This window comes from Capricornis sumatraensis, chromosome 1 (genome assembly GCF_032405125.1).
Source record: "Capricornis sumatraensis isolate serow.1 chromosome 1, serow.2, whole genome shotgun sequence".
Taxonomy (NCBI): domain Eukaryota; kingdom Metazoa; phylum Chordata; class Mammalia; order Artiodactyla; family Bovidae; genus Capricornis; species Capricornis sumatraensis.
In genome coordinates this window covers 12612682-12628806 of record NC_091069.1, presented here as the reverse complement: position 1 = coordinate 12628806, position 16125 = coordinate 12612682, and the positions used below count along the sequence as shown (strand labels likewise).

Below are 16125 nucleotides of genomic sequence, written 5' to 3'. Positions count from 1 at the left end.
CACCTCAGCCTTCCAATCTATCTTTCCAGTTTGTTGATCTTTTCCAGTCACTCTAAAAGAAAATAGCCCTATTTTCAGCCAGGATACTGGTCTAAAATGACCTCAAGTTAAGGCTTAGACTCCCAGCACAGATCCAAGGGTTGGCCTGAGCCTGTGAGCTCCAAAGACCCTATGACAGTGAGGCCCCTGGCTTGGCTTGTGTTCAGGCCCTGTAGAGGCTCCACATGGCCCTGCCTCGCTGCCCACACACCACCTTCCTGTCACCCAGCGTGCTTTCTGCAGAAAAAGGCACTGGCACTTAAAGCATCTGGGTTTCATGCTTGACTCTAGCCCTTCACTCTGAGCGTCAGTCTTTTTCACCTGTAAGATATACCACTTTGAAGAGGGCTGAGAAGTAAGAAAAATGTCCAAGTGCCTGGCACACACAAGATACCAATTTTAGCATCTTTCCCCCTGCTCTTTCTTCCATCCACTGCTGCCCAGAGGCCCCCCAGATGAACTGACCTGAGGGCTAACACTTGGGACATTCAGCTAACATGTGAATGCAGAGCTGTTCTTCCATATCCAGCTAACATGTGAATGCAGAGCTGTTCTTCCATATGGCACAAAAGGATCAAGGGAGGAGAAACTGAAGCAAAGCCTAGAGAAACCAGGCCCCTAGGCAGCGCTAAGAGAACACCCTCCCGGCAGTGGCTCATTCCCTCACCTCCTTGGGGCCATAAGCAGCGAAAAGATGACTCGGGACCACATCTCCAGCTAAGAGACGCTAATCTGACTCTCAAGCAGCCCGGGCAGATGGTGGCAATCCCCATGCTACCCACCACCAGAGACAGCGGGGTTCTGCCAAGAAAGACCCTCCTGAGAAGGGCCAAGTAATTAAGGTGTTACCTACTGATTGGTTAAGACAAGATGAAAGAAACAAAAGCCCGAGGCCTTCCCACAGAGTTTATTAATGAGGCATAGATACCACTCAACAGCCACAGCAGTGGAGTGGGGTCACTTCTGCCAAGACATCACTTACACAAATATTTCTTGAATTTAAGAAAGACCTCCTGACTATACTGCAAATCTATCTTATTGGCCTTTAGAAGTAACAGTTCTGTCGACACAGTTTTTGTAACCTCAGAGCATCACCAAACTCAGTCTGCATTCCCCACTCAGCTCACCTCCACCAGCAGAGAGGTGCGGCCACAACCTCCAGAGGCTCCCGAGGTTCAATGCAGACGTGTGTGAGCCAGAGACACAAAGATGCTCACCCTTTATTCAGTCCAGCCATCTATATCTATATATATATATTTCTTTTTTCTGAAAAGCAACTTCCCAGCTGTGTCCAGACAGATAAATGGGTAGGTGGACAGAGAGACAGATGTGTAACAGGCAGAAGGGAGGCCTTATGTGGTGACAAGCACAGGGCTTTTAAAGCCCAAAGTGTTGCAGGACACTGTAAAGAGAAGCTAGAATGCTGTTGAGAGCAGCGTCTGCGCCACCGGCCTGCTAAGCCTGCCTCCCAGTCTCCTTTCTCTTTTCTGTGCTTTATGATAACTTAGCTTCTACCTGCCAAATAAATGGTGAGCTCTGAATGTCAGATTCTGGGGCTAACTGTAGTCACACAGTTTTTTCTTACTAATGCAAAGACAGGGAACTTGGAATCAGCTGGCTGACATTGTAAGCTGAACCCCTTTGAAGTTCCAAGCTCACCTAAATCCCAAAGCAAGTATTACAAACTCCTGGCAGCAGACTGTCCAATGATTGACTACCACACAAAAACACAAGCATCTTTATCCAGCATGGATCTGCAGCCACCTCCCACGCCACGTCTCACCAAGTGTTTGCTCTGTGTCTATCTGACCCTAAGATGCTAGAAGTCCTCTCGCAAAGCCAGGGAGCACCCCAAACCTGTGTACACGAAGCAACCCACACAGTCCCATCTGAGCAGACCACGCACCTGCTTCTCCACTCCCTGTCAGCACAGCCTGGCCAACCACGGTAAAAACAGTCAACATTTACTGAGCACTTCCTATGTACCAGGTACTATTCAAAGCACTCTGTGTATTAACTCATTTAATTCCCAGACCCTACAGGAATTTGCTGGAGGGTGAGGAATATACTCTGGCCCAGAGTCCCACATGGTTTCTAGTCTCTATTTCTAGCTGTGCTGTAAAGCTTACATAACCTAATCTGCATTACAGTGCTATTTTAAAAAATCTCCAAAGATCACTGCCTCAAGCATCAATGGAAGCTGTTAGCTCTTACCTAAAATGATAATGTGGAAAAGGATATCTATTCTTACAACTAAGTCAACTTCAATCCTTGACTTAAAACAGACTTTCTGGAAGATGCTATTAGGAAAGGAAGGAACTTACATAAGAAGTACTAGCTCTGTAAATAACTGCTAGAGAGGAACAAATCAAAACTGAACTCACCTCAGCGGTAGGCAGTTTCTTGGCTCTGCAGGTGGTTACTCATTTACCACCCATCTCCCTTCTCGGCCTCCCAGTAACACTGAGAAATCTCTGGTCACTGAATGGCATGGCCTCACATGGTTACAAAGAAAAGTCTGCATACGACAGAAGCTTTCTTGTTCTGGGCAACCTCACAGGGACCACCCCCACCCCAGCACCACCACCAGGCAGGCAGTGGCATACGCTGAATAGGAGTTACTTCAGGAGGCCGTTCGCAGAGCAGGCGGTTCTCAGATGAGGACTCTAGACTGCTAGAAATCTAATTTTGGGGGGAAAGGGGAGCAAATCTCCTTAGTTCACTCCTCTCTCTCACTACTAAAGATTTACCTTCCCCTGCAGTTATTAACGAAATCCAAGACAGGGAAATAATAATGAATGACTGAATGTAAGAGTAAAATTCCCCTCATTTGTCACTGAAAAATGCTTAGTGTTTAAATTAACCACTATTATTCTTTGCTACACTATAAAAACTGCTTTAAAAGGACTGGGCTATTTGTTATTCATTTCACTCATTTATGTGAATAGAGGTCCATGAACATAAACCAGAGTAGATTTCAGGCTCTCAAAACTGTCAGGGAAATATTTTAAATGAATCAGTTTCCAAATAACATCCATTTCAATGATATCAGAGGGCGCATATTATTAAATAATTTACAAATAAACTATTAACTAAGTTAATTATCTCCTGACACTGCTATGTGTTGTCTCCCAACCTAGGAGATTTATAGTCAGCCCAACTCCACCAAAAAGAAACCCCCCAACCTAAAAGGTTCCAGTGGGTGGAGCCTGTGTCACCAGAATCCAGAGAAGAACCTAGCACGTAAGGTGCTCTCGGTTGCTTCTTCAGGACTGGAATGTTCTTGGTACTAGTCACCTAGGCCTCATACAACCTTTTATAGATGCCAAAGCCACATTCAACATACATACAGATTCTGTATGGGAAAAAAGTTGTCCCAGCAACCTTCAAAGTTAGTAGTAAAAAGAAAACTGCTACTTAGAGACAAATATAAAACATAAGCTTCATTTTAATCTATATATATATATATATGTATATATCAAATACAACCTTAGCACAGAACATCTAATACAAATGAAATGCATTTATGGAATACACTAAATGAAGCAAATCCTTTTCAAAATATTTGGCCTAACCTTCATATTTTGTAAATGAACCCCATGATGGTGAATAGGTGGGAAATAAATCATCTATCTAACCTGGAAAAGATGGAATTCCTTACATCTATTTGGTCTCTGCACACCAGGTATTTACTACTCTTGAGTCTTGACATACTTGGTTCTGGAAATACTTAGTTTAACTCAGTCAATTATATATTTTTCCATAGTTACCTTAATATTTTGGTTTTTTTCATTTTCTATTGCTTTTTTTTTATGGCTTCTTGCTGCTGTTGTATTAGGGCATACAACACAGATCAGAGATATTCCTTTCTCAGAGAACTCTCTGAGAAATTGGCACTTTGAGCCTCAGCTTCTGTTGCAGCTACACATAAATGGGTCCTGTGGCACTGCTACCAATCTTGCTGCTTACGAAATTCTAGCACTTTGGCTGAAAGAGTGCCCTGATGTTAAAATCTTCTTAGGTGAACACATCCCACCACCAAATTATTTTATTTAAACAGATAAGTGTGTGTAATTCGCACATGTTATATCATAATTTCTATACACATACACACACTTAAAAGTGAAATGTCTCTTGAATAGAAATTACAAGGGTATTATTAAAAAACAAAATGCTGAAAATAACTATTTTACATTTAGATCATAAAACATTCGAAAGTAATGTGATGACAGAAGACCCAGGAGATCAAATGCATCATATATGATTGTCATATATGCATGTTGTGTCCATTGGTTTTTAACTTTCTCTTTAATCAGAAAATAAAAGAGCTTACCTTTGTATACTGAGCCCACAGCTTACAGTCACTATATCTCAGCCTATTTTATACAAGTGATATGGCTACGAAGGTCCGAGGAGAACGAGAATAAAGTGAGATAAACGTGCTGAAAACTGCTTAAAAGTATTAACCTGAAATACACAGAGGGTCCAACACCAGTTTTAAAAATACATTAACGAGGTATTCCCAGCTCTTCAATTAATAACGGTGACTGACTGACTCATGATTTTCAAACATTTCACCCAAATTTTAAAAAAGAAGAAAAGGCTAATACCAGCAAAATCTATCAGTGGTTTGTTCCCCAGGTTAACAATTTGAGAGCCTACAAACGACTCAAGGAGCCCTCGCGCCCCCGCACCATGCACTGCATCTAGTCAGCGTGAGGTATGTTGGGAATCTACTGGACCAATTACCTTGCACAAGACATGGGGGACACCCGCAGCCTCAAGAAACACGGCTGCAGGCCACCTCCCTGGCTGGGTGCCAGCCCCCATGCAAAGAAATATGGCTTCAAGGAGGACCCCTATCTCTGAGGAATTATAATAGCGCTAACTGACACAGTCAGGAATGCAACTATTCAGTTTATGTGCTAAAAAAGTTTAAAAACTGTCAGAAGATAGCACAGCTCATACACTAATTCTAAGTTCTACACTGGTCTGTAGACTCCCTGACAAAAGACTAGGCTAGGAGGGGTTAAGTATATCCAGGTATTGCTAGGTTTCCAAAGGAAAAGTTTTCAAACAGACACCGTGGCTTTGAATAAAGTATTGCTCTTCTTTAAAATGCTCAGTCACTGCTTTCCAAAAGGAGGTGTCAAGAGTGCTGTGTCTGAAAGCTGGAAAGCCTCAGGGGGTCACATTGCTCTTAAGATCAAGACATAGAAATTGCCATTTCAAGCCAGACAACCTGATGGTTCTAGAAGTCAGAGAAGAAATCTTGAGGGCCCAAGTGAATAATAAATGGTGCGACGCTCAGAGGCTGGCAATAGGGGCTGTCAATGAAAAAACCACCTACAGTGGAGAAAAGAGCAGAGAAGCAAAACTTGGTGTTAATGTCACAGAATTTGGTGAAGCCAAAAGCTTCATTTATATTTCTCTGCTCTTTCAGCTGTAAGTGGAATTTTCATTACAAAATGAAGGGGTGGGAAGGGCAAAGGGGGGTGGGGGTGGGGGGAGGACACTTAATCCATTACAAAATTTAAACAGTTCAACTTGCATGGTTACCACTTCTAACAAAGGACTGACAGCTCGATTATTTTAAGTAAAGCAGAGAAATGTCAAAGTTTGCAGCAACTGGGTAGGTTTACAAAACATGGTTAGTAACTTCCAACAAACAACAAATTAAAAAAAAAAAAAAAGACTTGGTAGAAACCATTTGAAATGACTGCCATCATGGTGGAAAAGAGCACAGCTCCCTTTGCACCGTTACAGAGGGGTTGAGTTGCGTTACAAGTCAGCTACTTTGAAAGAATTTTCTAAAGAGAAATCTCCAGAGAGATTCCAACTTGGAATGCAAATTTGACAATCAATTTCAAATAACAATACAGCTGCAGCTGCCAATTAATAGTATTCCATAAACAAAGAGGGCTGTTGTAAATACTTAATTAAGAAAAACTGGACACTACCAGCCATGCTTTTTCTTCTCAGTGATGGCTCTGTTTCATCCATAGGTCAGCAAAACAAATCAATGAAACATGAGAACTCCCAGCGGAGATGGGCCCTCTAGTGTAGGTCTAGCCACTAATGCACAGGATGAGAATGTAAGTTCACAGCTACTTCCGCAAGTGATGAGGTTTTATTAAAGTATCACCCACCACTGATACAGACAAAAGGTCAAGGAGCTGAAGGAACAGACAAGCTGTGGTGTAAAAATCATGTATGTGATTAAGTAACACTAACATTTATTTTCAACTGCCTCTTTCATGCTTGTTTAGTGGTCCCAGAGAAACTGGGTACATAAATTTGCCATATTTTGAAGCCCACTCTCAGCGATGAGCACTATTCAGCTCCAAAAGACAGAAATGAAGAAAGAAGAGGAAAGCTAATTCAAACTAAAAATGGACAATTTTAAGACACAGCAACTTGTAGATATCAACACAGGACCACAATGTTGCCTTCATGGGGGTGAGTACCTTAATGAGACCATTACCTTCTAGTAACATCATAGGCTTCCAAAGGAGGTGAGAATGCAAGTGGAAGACTTAGGTCTGCACCCTTTACAGCACAGCACAATGTTACCAACTGATCATTTTTCACCAGCTTAATCAGGTGTCTTAAAAATAAATGCTGACCCATGGCTGAAACCTGTCACTTTTCACAGCAGCACTCAACAAGAACTGGGACAATCGAAGAGCAAGTTTTTATGGGGACCCTGTTGCTGCTTTAGATTCTGATTAATTGAAGAGGATAAGAGACCCTTCAATGAATTCCAGAAAAATCGCTAATCTTCTATCTACATGAAAAAAGCCAGGGAGTGAACACAGTATCTTACAGAGTGAAGAAGGCCACAAGAACGAGAGGGTCATTGATGGATTAATTTATTATTTTTTAAAACTTGGAAATTCGGAAACTAAAATAATCACATTCCTCCTTCCCCATCTCTGGGTAGTGCCATCATTTTAATAAGCCATTGTCGGATAACAGAATAAACCTTTATCAGGGGGATGCCCTTGTACAGCAGGAGTACAAAGGGCTTACAAAGTAAATAGACGGGCTCAAACTAACAATTGTCTTTGCTTTGTTTTATCAGTTTACTTACAAATGAATGGGTTTCTAGGGCTAAGTTATTATTAGTTCTCAATTCTTTATAATTTGATACCAAAACATATCAAAAATAATAAGCTAAAACAATATTCAAACCCATATTTTATTGGCTTTAATTACACACTTCAGTATTTACAAAGTTAAAGTTTAAATGAAAAGTCTCTATTGTATTAAAAAAAAATAACTACAGCCCGAATTAAAGTGCCCTGGGGCAAATACAGATCAATCAGCTAAGCGTCAGTGACTGCGTCAGGAACCAGGCAGTACTCTGTGTTACAACAAAGCAGTTTATTTGTGATCAGTGTTTGAGACTCTATACATCCTTCACAAATTTAATTTTACATAATCTGATATTCCTCTTAAAACTTAAACTTTGAACTGCTAGACTTATTTCCCTAGAACAGAAGGGCTGGTATAAGTTATTTTCCGGAAATGAGGTACCGTTTCACAGAACTAGTTTCTTTTTTGTTTGTTTTCAAGTTTTAGAGAACTAAATTTGCATTTGTTAAAATCAAAAAGTAGGAAAAGATGTTCTTTACAAATAATTTTGATCAAGTATGTGTTCAAAGAAAGCAGGATAAAAAGGCTTTTTCGCTAACATTCTGTATGTACTGGGTTGTTGTTGGAATAGGAATTAGCTTCTGTCATTTGCTAAAAGAATGAGTAGTGGGGAACAGGATATGTTGGGAATTTCATAACGGGTAACAGAACCATTCTCTTGGGTAAACCTACAGAGAAAAGAAACGGAGAGGACTGCAAATAAGTTTAATAATCCAATAAAAATTTCAGGTTAAAAAAAAGAATCTTACAGAGATTATCATTAACCTTTTCCAGATTAGTCAGTCAACATGTACCATTATGAAAGAGGCCCACTAACTTTGAAATTACTCTTAATAGTGTGACAATATTTTCCACTCAAAATTAAGATGGCTACATCACAGGAAGAATGATATCTAAAAAGGGATTTCATTTGAGTGAGCTGCCATCAATTATAAAGCTCAAGAGCAATGCCATTGATTGATATTCTAAAGTGACTCTCAATTTGGCACATCACATATTACAGGAGAAACAGGGATTGTCAAGATTCAAACACAGTTATCTGTGCAGGCCTCAGCTCCCCAGAAAGACAGTTCCAACTGGAGTTGTGACCAGGTATTTATCTTAACGGCTACTGCCAATATTGGCATGGCAAATCTGGAAAGATTAATTACTTTCTAAATTTTGTAATTAATGAGTTCTTGTGGCCTCACAAACTTCTGCATACTCAAGCATGATTTGAAATCTGCTCCTTGTTTCTGTTCTAATGTTTAACCTATGGAGAAATCACAAAGCAGCAACAGCAGGTATCTGAGAGCACCAGATGATCAGAGGGAAACTACCCCACATGCAACAGCTTTACGAAGGCCAGAGACATGTTTACCTTACAGCCAAAATCAAGCATCGTTTTAGTAGGCTGGCATCACAGTAACACTTAAAAACCGTATCTTTTATGTGAAAAATGGGGGCATTAAATTTCACCAGCTTTGGAAGTCAGTTATATGACACATGGAAGAGAGAAGCCTTCTGAAGAGCGGGCTCGGAGTCCGCAGGGTGGAAGTTTAATGTTAGAAGAAAGGGAAGAACGAGAAAGAAATTAAAAAGATTGAGGAAAAACATGAATGTACCTTAAAGCCTAGATATGTAAGTGTTTTAAAGAAAAAAAGCTCTTGCAAACCTACACTAAAGAACATGGGTCTTACTATGTCTAAAAGAAAGGCACCGACTTAAGGACCTGCCCTAGAAGGCAGATGCTTTGGCTTTCATACAAGACATATCACAATGAGTCCAGTGAGTCAAAATGTATTTGGATAAACTGACCGGACCTAATTCACAGGAAGGAGAGGTGGTCGAGAGATGCAGAAGTTGGCTGAATGGTAAAAGCAAATGGCCAAATCAAAAGAAGCTAGAGAGTTTGAATTTAAAATAAATTCTAAAAGACAGCATATTCCTGAATGAGCCCCCAGTTCCTAACCCCCTCCCCGTATCTAAGAATAAGCAGAATACAGGGAGCCCCTGGCCATAGCTGAGTATGCCAATGGAGACAGGCAGGTAAGGCTGAAACTCCAGACTCTGTTCTCAACCTTAGAGAAAACCTACCCCAAATGTCAGTCTTCCAGCTTCCCCACATCTTCCAGGTTGTAAATGATCTATCTTAATGGGGAAAGTGCTCAAATTGTTCACTTTCTACTTATTTCTATAGTTATGAAATCAAATGAAGCTTCAATTTAGCAGTGTCTTAAAGACCCATAATTTCCATCTATGGGAAAGCTGATGTATGAAGAGAAAAAGCACAAGGAAAGGCCTGAGGCTCGTGTGAAGGACTAACACCACAAGTAGCAACACAGGCAAGGTCCTTCTCTTCCGTGTGCACGCATGCCCAGCCTAGGGTCCCACTGGGGCACACGCACTCATGTGTACACGCATGCTCTCACACACTCACGTAGGCACATACGCACTGGTGCTCTTTTTGCTCTAAGTGACAAACATTCTGCAGATGGCTGATTCTATACCATGTAGCACCCTAGATAGGAAAAATGTCTAAGAGAGCATATCACTGACTCCAAACCTACTGCCTCCATTGCCACATAAACCTCATTCAAAAGTTATCCAAAGGGCCACTGAGGTTCATTTCTGCATTTGCCTTTATTTTTATTTTTGAAGGGAGAAGAGATATTCCTATGACTTTCTCACATGTACTACACAGACTTTCTGCAGTAAGAACTTCGGTAACACTGCTGTGGATAACCCTGCATCACTCTCTGGGACCTGTTCCCTTCACCTCCACAGCAAAATTCACAACAAAGCATAACACTGCCAATGTGAAGTGAGTACGTCCTATCCCTAACTCAAATCACCTGCAGTTCATACAGTTTCTAACCAGAAACTTAAACGTGGCTCTGTAACTGGCAGGCAGCCAAGCTAGGAACTGGGTATGGCCCTTCAGTAGCCTTTGAATGGAGTGTAAGTTGGCTGTAAGAAGAACTACTTAGAATATTTAATTTCAATATGGTCAGAAACAGGCAATTAGAACAAGCAGTCCTTCAATCAGGCAAAGCAGAGAGAAGAGCAACTCCAACCAAACCAAGAACCACAAGGTTGTGGCATTTTCAAAGGGAATTTAAGTTGGGTCACTAGAATGAGTAGGTCTGAGATCCTCCAAGTCATTTAAAGAAACCCTAGATACAAACTGTGCTTTGGATTGCTGTGCAGAGGCTAAGAGGAGAAATCAGTAAGACAGTGTACATACCATAGGCAGGGGCAGCTGTGCTGTAGCCATAGGGTGTTCCATAGCCTGGTGCAAAGAAGGAGAAAGCAGGTCAGTCAGGACAAAGGGCAGTCAGCACTGGCCCGATTCACAAGGAACGTCGGGCCCGGCACCTTGGACCCTGCCTGAGGACTTCTTCCAGGTGTGGCTGAACAAGAACCCTTCCCAGGATGGCCCTAGTCCACCAATTCCTCCATGCCTAAGCAGATTGGAAGCTTTTTATTATGGCCTACTAGGTACTGACTACACTTACTTCTCACTACACTTACCACATTACATTGTATTTATCAATTCTACCTGCATTCCCCACTAGAATGGCAGAGACTCAAGTCTTATACATCTTTGTATCACCAGAACCTAGCAGAATGGCATGTAGTAACCACTCACTAAACATAATTTGTTCAACAAAACTATACTCAGAACCACTCAAATTACCAATTTCTCAAAGTTGGATAATAGAAATTTCCAAGTCTTTTTTTCAGAAAGCAGTAACAGAGTAGACTAAACCCTCAAATGCCAGTAAAGAGGCACACACATCAGGCTGCAGGCTTGAGGCCAAGTTCCATGCCTTGCTTATATCCCAATTCTGGGCCCCAGCACAGGGTCTCTCAATAAATGTTGCTAAAATTGACATTAGCATCTGGTGCCTATGAAAAAGGCTCATACTGTCAATATAAAACTTGTACAAAGAACAGTTTTTGAACCAATTAGTTCTACCACTAGTTTCTTCTATGTCCTTAGATATCCAACTTTTGAGCTGCCACTTTCATCTATAAAATGGGAAACCCTCCAAGCTACTTTATAGTTTTATAGGGATTAGAAATAGTATGTTAACAGAAACAATCTTTAACCTTTTAGTAAAATGACTTTAAAACATATAAATATTGAAACACTTGGGTAAATCTCTAGGAAAAACAGAATAAGGGCACAAAATCTACACAGGCCCTTCACATTGTACCCAAAACAAATCCAGCCTTTTTACCCTACAGCCCCTTTTCCTACAATCATTTCTGCTGCTAAAATAATTTTTTTTTCCATCTTCTTTAGCTGACCAACTGCAACTCATCCTCTAGGAATCACCTCCTCTGTGAAGTCCCCTAGGCTTGCGGTTCACTTGGCCCACCCCATACCATCGCTTGTTTTGTATTTCATGGTGCTTTCTGAAGTGTCCCATCCCAAGTGACCCCAAGCATTCCCTGGGGCAGACGCTAAATCTTAAGTCATCTTTGAATGCTCAGTTCCAAATCTCTTGAAAAAATAAAAAAAACTCTTGAGACAAAATATTCAAACACATGTTGAAAAAAAAAAGTAAACTGCTTTTGGGGACTAATTGAAACATTTTTATAAGAGATAAAATTTTTCACTTTTTAGTCTACACGTAAGTCATAAACCTAGGGGCTGTACAACTGAGTCTTTAGTGCTCACTACATCATATAATTCAAGAGGACAAAAGACAGCTGAAATAAGCAGTAGGAAATGAACAGTAGGAAAAGTATCAGAAGCCAAAAAAGAAGTTAATGCTTAAAAAAGAATGCTATATATCAAATTTATTCCAGGAAAAGGCAGTTGGTTGACAAAGGTTATAGTTTCAAAGGCTTTACTAAAACCTCCTTAAAGAGAGAAACTAGAACTGCTGAGCTGGCCAGTAGTTGCACCCCAATACAGACCACTGGCTTCTAATCCTGACTTCCCATCCTACTAAGCAAGGTGACTTTGAATTGCACGCACTGTTTAATATTTACCCTCTCAGAGCCTCAGTCTTCTGCAGAAACTGACAGCAGAGGAATGCATTTAAAAACGTATGTAAAAATACTACAGTCCCTGCTGCAAGGAATACGCTCTGCAAAAGGCATATAACCTATTCATAATCTAATCTGACCTCCTCTGAATGTTCTCTAGGCTATAAAAGAACTTCCTTTTGAAAGCCTTCAGGAGACAGGCCTTTCGCAGAGGTCAGGGCAATGATCTAAGAGAAGTTACTAGGATTCCCTCACAATCACTGCCACTAGTAGATGGTGGCTGGCCACCTGAGTGAGAACATCCCATGACCCAGTAGCTGGACACACCTGGACAAGCACATCACCAAAGGCAAGACAGTTCACCTCAAACTGCCTACTACTGTTTAATGAAAGCTGCTTCCTTTAACAAGACATTAAACAAGGCAAAAAAAAAAAAAATTTAATTTCCATAAAATAGTGAGATGTACAGAAAAAGGTCTTAATTTTGGACACACAAACTGTATCAAACTGTAACCATCCTCCTTCCTCCCCTGGTCCCACTGCCACTGGTTTTTCAGCCTCTGTCTCTTTCAATGGCACCACCTCCAGCCTACCTCCTCCAGCTGAAGATCCTGGAGGGACACTTGAAATCTTCCTCTGTTTCATTCTCCACAATAAACCAATCAATTGCTTCTCAAGTTGTTCCATCTGCTCACTTCCTGCCACCCATCTACTTCTCTACATCCATAGGATGTGCCTCCACTGCCTCCTATCTGGGCTCTGAGCTTACAAAAACCTTCTACTGTGTCTTGGCATGCCAACTTCTGCCCCTACAAGTCATTCTTCATACAACAGAGGGTGATTTTTACAAAGTCTGATCTAGTCACTTCTCTTAGAACCCTTCACGACTTCCCACTGCACTTAGGTTCTAAGACCAAAACCCAAACCAAGAAAGACCTCCAGGACTGGGACTGAACATCCAGCTTCAGCTCAAGTCCACCCTAGCCCCTCCCTGGGCTCTCCACACTACAGACTGGCCTCCTCCTCATTCTTCAAAGGAGCTGAGTGCCCTCCCACCAGCACCGCAGGGCGCTGGTGTGCTGCTCCCTCTGCAGGCAGCGCTCTCGGGCCTGAATCCGCACCAACTCCTACTCATTCTTCAAAGCTCAGTTCGAGTGTCACGTCTTCAGGAAAACCTTCGAGTCCCCAGCAGACTAGACCAGGTTTCCCTGTCACGTTCCCTCACAACACTGTACCTTTCTCCTTTATCACAGCAGCTCGGTCAGTCGTGAGCATTCCATTAGTATATCTCACCTTTATGCCAAACACTTCAGGAGAACAAAATGCCATGCCTGCTCTGTGTCAGAGCCGGCACACAATATTTGAATGAGAGAGTACATTCTTTATATGACACATTTTTGAGCTATGCCCCTAGTGGGATCAACTTCTAGAAGCTTAACTCCAAAGCCACATTATACACAAAACTTCCCAAAAAGCCTATTCTAATTCTTTCTTGGGGTGGCAGGGGTGGGGGGGTGAGGGGGGGAATAACCCAGAATCTAAGTGAACCTCTTATGATTGTCACACAGTTACGCAAAACATAATGCAAGACCCAATCTTTACGACAATTTATCTGATCAACAACTGCAAGAGGTTTACTTGTTAAGTTCAAAGTTCCATGTTTGCAAGATTACAGGAATTTAACTTCAACGAGACAGCTGTACAGCTACTGCTAAAATTATATAAAGATTGGAACAGAAGACAGAAAGAAGGCTTCTTTCCTCATCTTCCTCAAACCATGCTGTGAAATGGAAAGAATACCAACTTTGGAACTAGAAACTCTTATTACATTCAGATCTCTGCTCTGCTGTTTACAAGATGTCTCACACTGAGCTCACTGCCTTACCTCCCTAAACTGTAGTTTTTCCTCATCTGGAAAAAAACAGAAATAATTTCTACTTGAGGAAACACTGTGAAGACTAAAATCAAGTAACTGAAATCATTTATATGCAAGTATCTACTGTTTACTCAGCACTGAATAAGAAAGCTCCCCCTTTCCTTTTTATGTAATTCTCCAGCCCTCCATGATTCACCAGACACTGAGTTAAAGAAATGCTAACACGGTCAGGCTTCACCTCAATTGAGCAGCCTCTTACCAATCCAAAGGCTTTTCTCACCTGTGATATGCAACCTGTCATCTGTGTCCCTAATGAATACACCCTGCTCAGTATCCAAACTCCCCAGTGTGTGGAATATCTCTGAGCTTTCTCATTGTCAAAATATGTCCCCTCCACCAAGTGCAACATTCTTCGTCTGTCACCTCCCTCCAAAAGGCCTCTAGTCATTCAGCAGATTCCAGGAGAAAACCTAGTAACATTCTACAGACTCTCTTCTTGCAAATTTCAGTGCACACGCACCCTATACCTGTATTATGTTCCCAGAAACCCTGTGCAACCCTGGAAAATAAAGGAGACACTATTCTTGGAAACTGTGGCACAGAAAAGGAGGCAGACATCTCTCAGGTTGTACTATACCTGGAGCTATGTAGCCGGGAGCAGCTGTGGCCCCAACAAAAGCCCCCCTTGTTAGAGTTCCTCTTCCTCTGCCCCGAACAGCTTGGACTGCTGCGGACACAGCTGTATTCACAACACCCTTTGCCTGTTAAAAATAACACATTTCATTACTGAGAGAAATAAGATCATCTCATCAACCCTGTAACGTATATAACCTCTATGCAAAACTTGAGCCTGTACATGGCACAATCCATCTAAAGCTGTGATGACTTCAGCTTATCATCTGTAAAATGAAAATGACATATTACAGAGTTGGTCCAGAAAATATGCTGGCATACAGAAGTATGCTGGGCTTCCCTGGTGACTCAAACAGTAAAGAATCTCCCTGCAGGAAACCGAGGTTCGATCCCTGGCTCAGGAAGCTCCCCTGGAGAAGGAAATGAATGGCAATCCACTCCAGTATTCCTGCCTGGAGAATCCCATGGACAGAGGGTCGTGGAGGGCTGTAGTCCATGGGGTTGCAGCGTTGGACACAACTGAGCGACTAACACACACACACACACAGAAGTATGCAGATAAAGTGTTCTTTTCACTTGAAGTTTATCCAGAAACAGTTCATTTTCTACACACTTTCAGCAGACACATTACAGACACCCGATATCTAGGTTCAAAATCCACTGAATTCTCTTCCAACAAACAAAAAAACACAGCAAACCTCCTACAATTAGCTATGAACCTGAGTCAGGTTTAAAAAGAAAGAGGTGGGGAAGATTATGACAGGAAGACCAAAGATGTGGATGCCAGCCCCTGCTCCAAGTAGCTGAGACCTCAGGAAGCAGATTCCTCTGGCAGCAGGGGTGGGGGCTGCAGGGTGGGATTATGGGGGTGTGTGTGTGTGGGGGTGTGTGTGTGTGTATCACCTCTGAAGTCCCTTCTTGCTCTAAAATGCCACAGGACTCTGGTAAAGTCGCAGAATCTCTATGGCAGTCTCCCTGCTAACTGTAAAATGGGGATTATGACATCTACTTTGTTTTCCTTACTGAAGAGTAGAAAGAGCAACTGAGAAAACAGATATAAAACTGAAAAGTAGGCAAGGAGTAACAGTATACAGGAATGCAAAACCATTCCTTTCGGAAACTGAAATTTTAAGAAATAAGAAAACATCTAGATTTAAATTAAATATTATGTCTACTTTTTAATATAATAATGCAACAAAAACTCAAGCTCAGGAAACTTAAGGAACTAGTAACATTCCCTGCTATAACCAAGCTTCAGGGAAGGAGGTTCAGAGCCTCAAAAGCATTGCAGAGCAAGTCAGCAGCACTACACACAGTTTAAACAGTCAGTGCATATACACGTTCATGTCTCATTGAAAAATCCCCAGCTTTTTTCCTCCTAGGATAGCCTCTATCGCTAGTATGACTGAGTAGAAGACAGCTTCCAGGTCACATGT

At 41.7% G+C, this 16125-nt stretch overlaps 1 protein-coding gene across 1 annotated transcript in view; it reads right to left on the bottom strand.

The window, feature by feature from the left end:
* Nucleotides 1–4402: 4402 nt before the first annotated feature.
* STRBP (spermatid perinuclear RNA binding protein) overlaps nucleotides 4403–16125 on the bottom strand; it is a 64208-nt gene continuing 52485 nt past the window's right edge. Inside the window, exons 15-17 of the mRNA XM_068986647.1 lie at nucleotides 14694–14817; nucleotides 10424–10468; nucleotides 4403–4506 (exon numbers count right to left, since the gene is read on the bottom strand). Coding sequence (XP_068842748.1) covers nucleotides 4502–4506; nucleotides 10424–10468; nucleotides 14694–14817 — 174 coding nt within the window. The 3' untranslated portion in view covers nucleotides 4403–4501. The remainder of the gene's footprint in view (nucleotides 4507–10423; nucleotides 10469–14693; nucleotides 14818–16125) is intronic.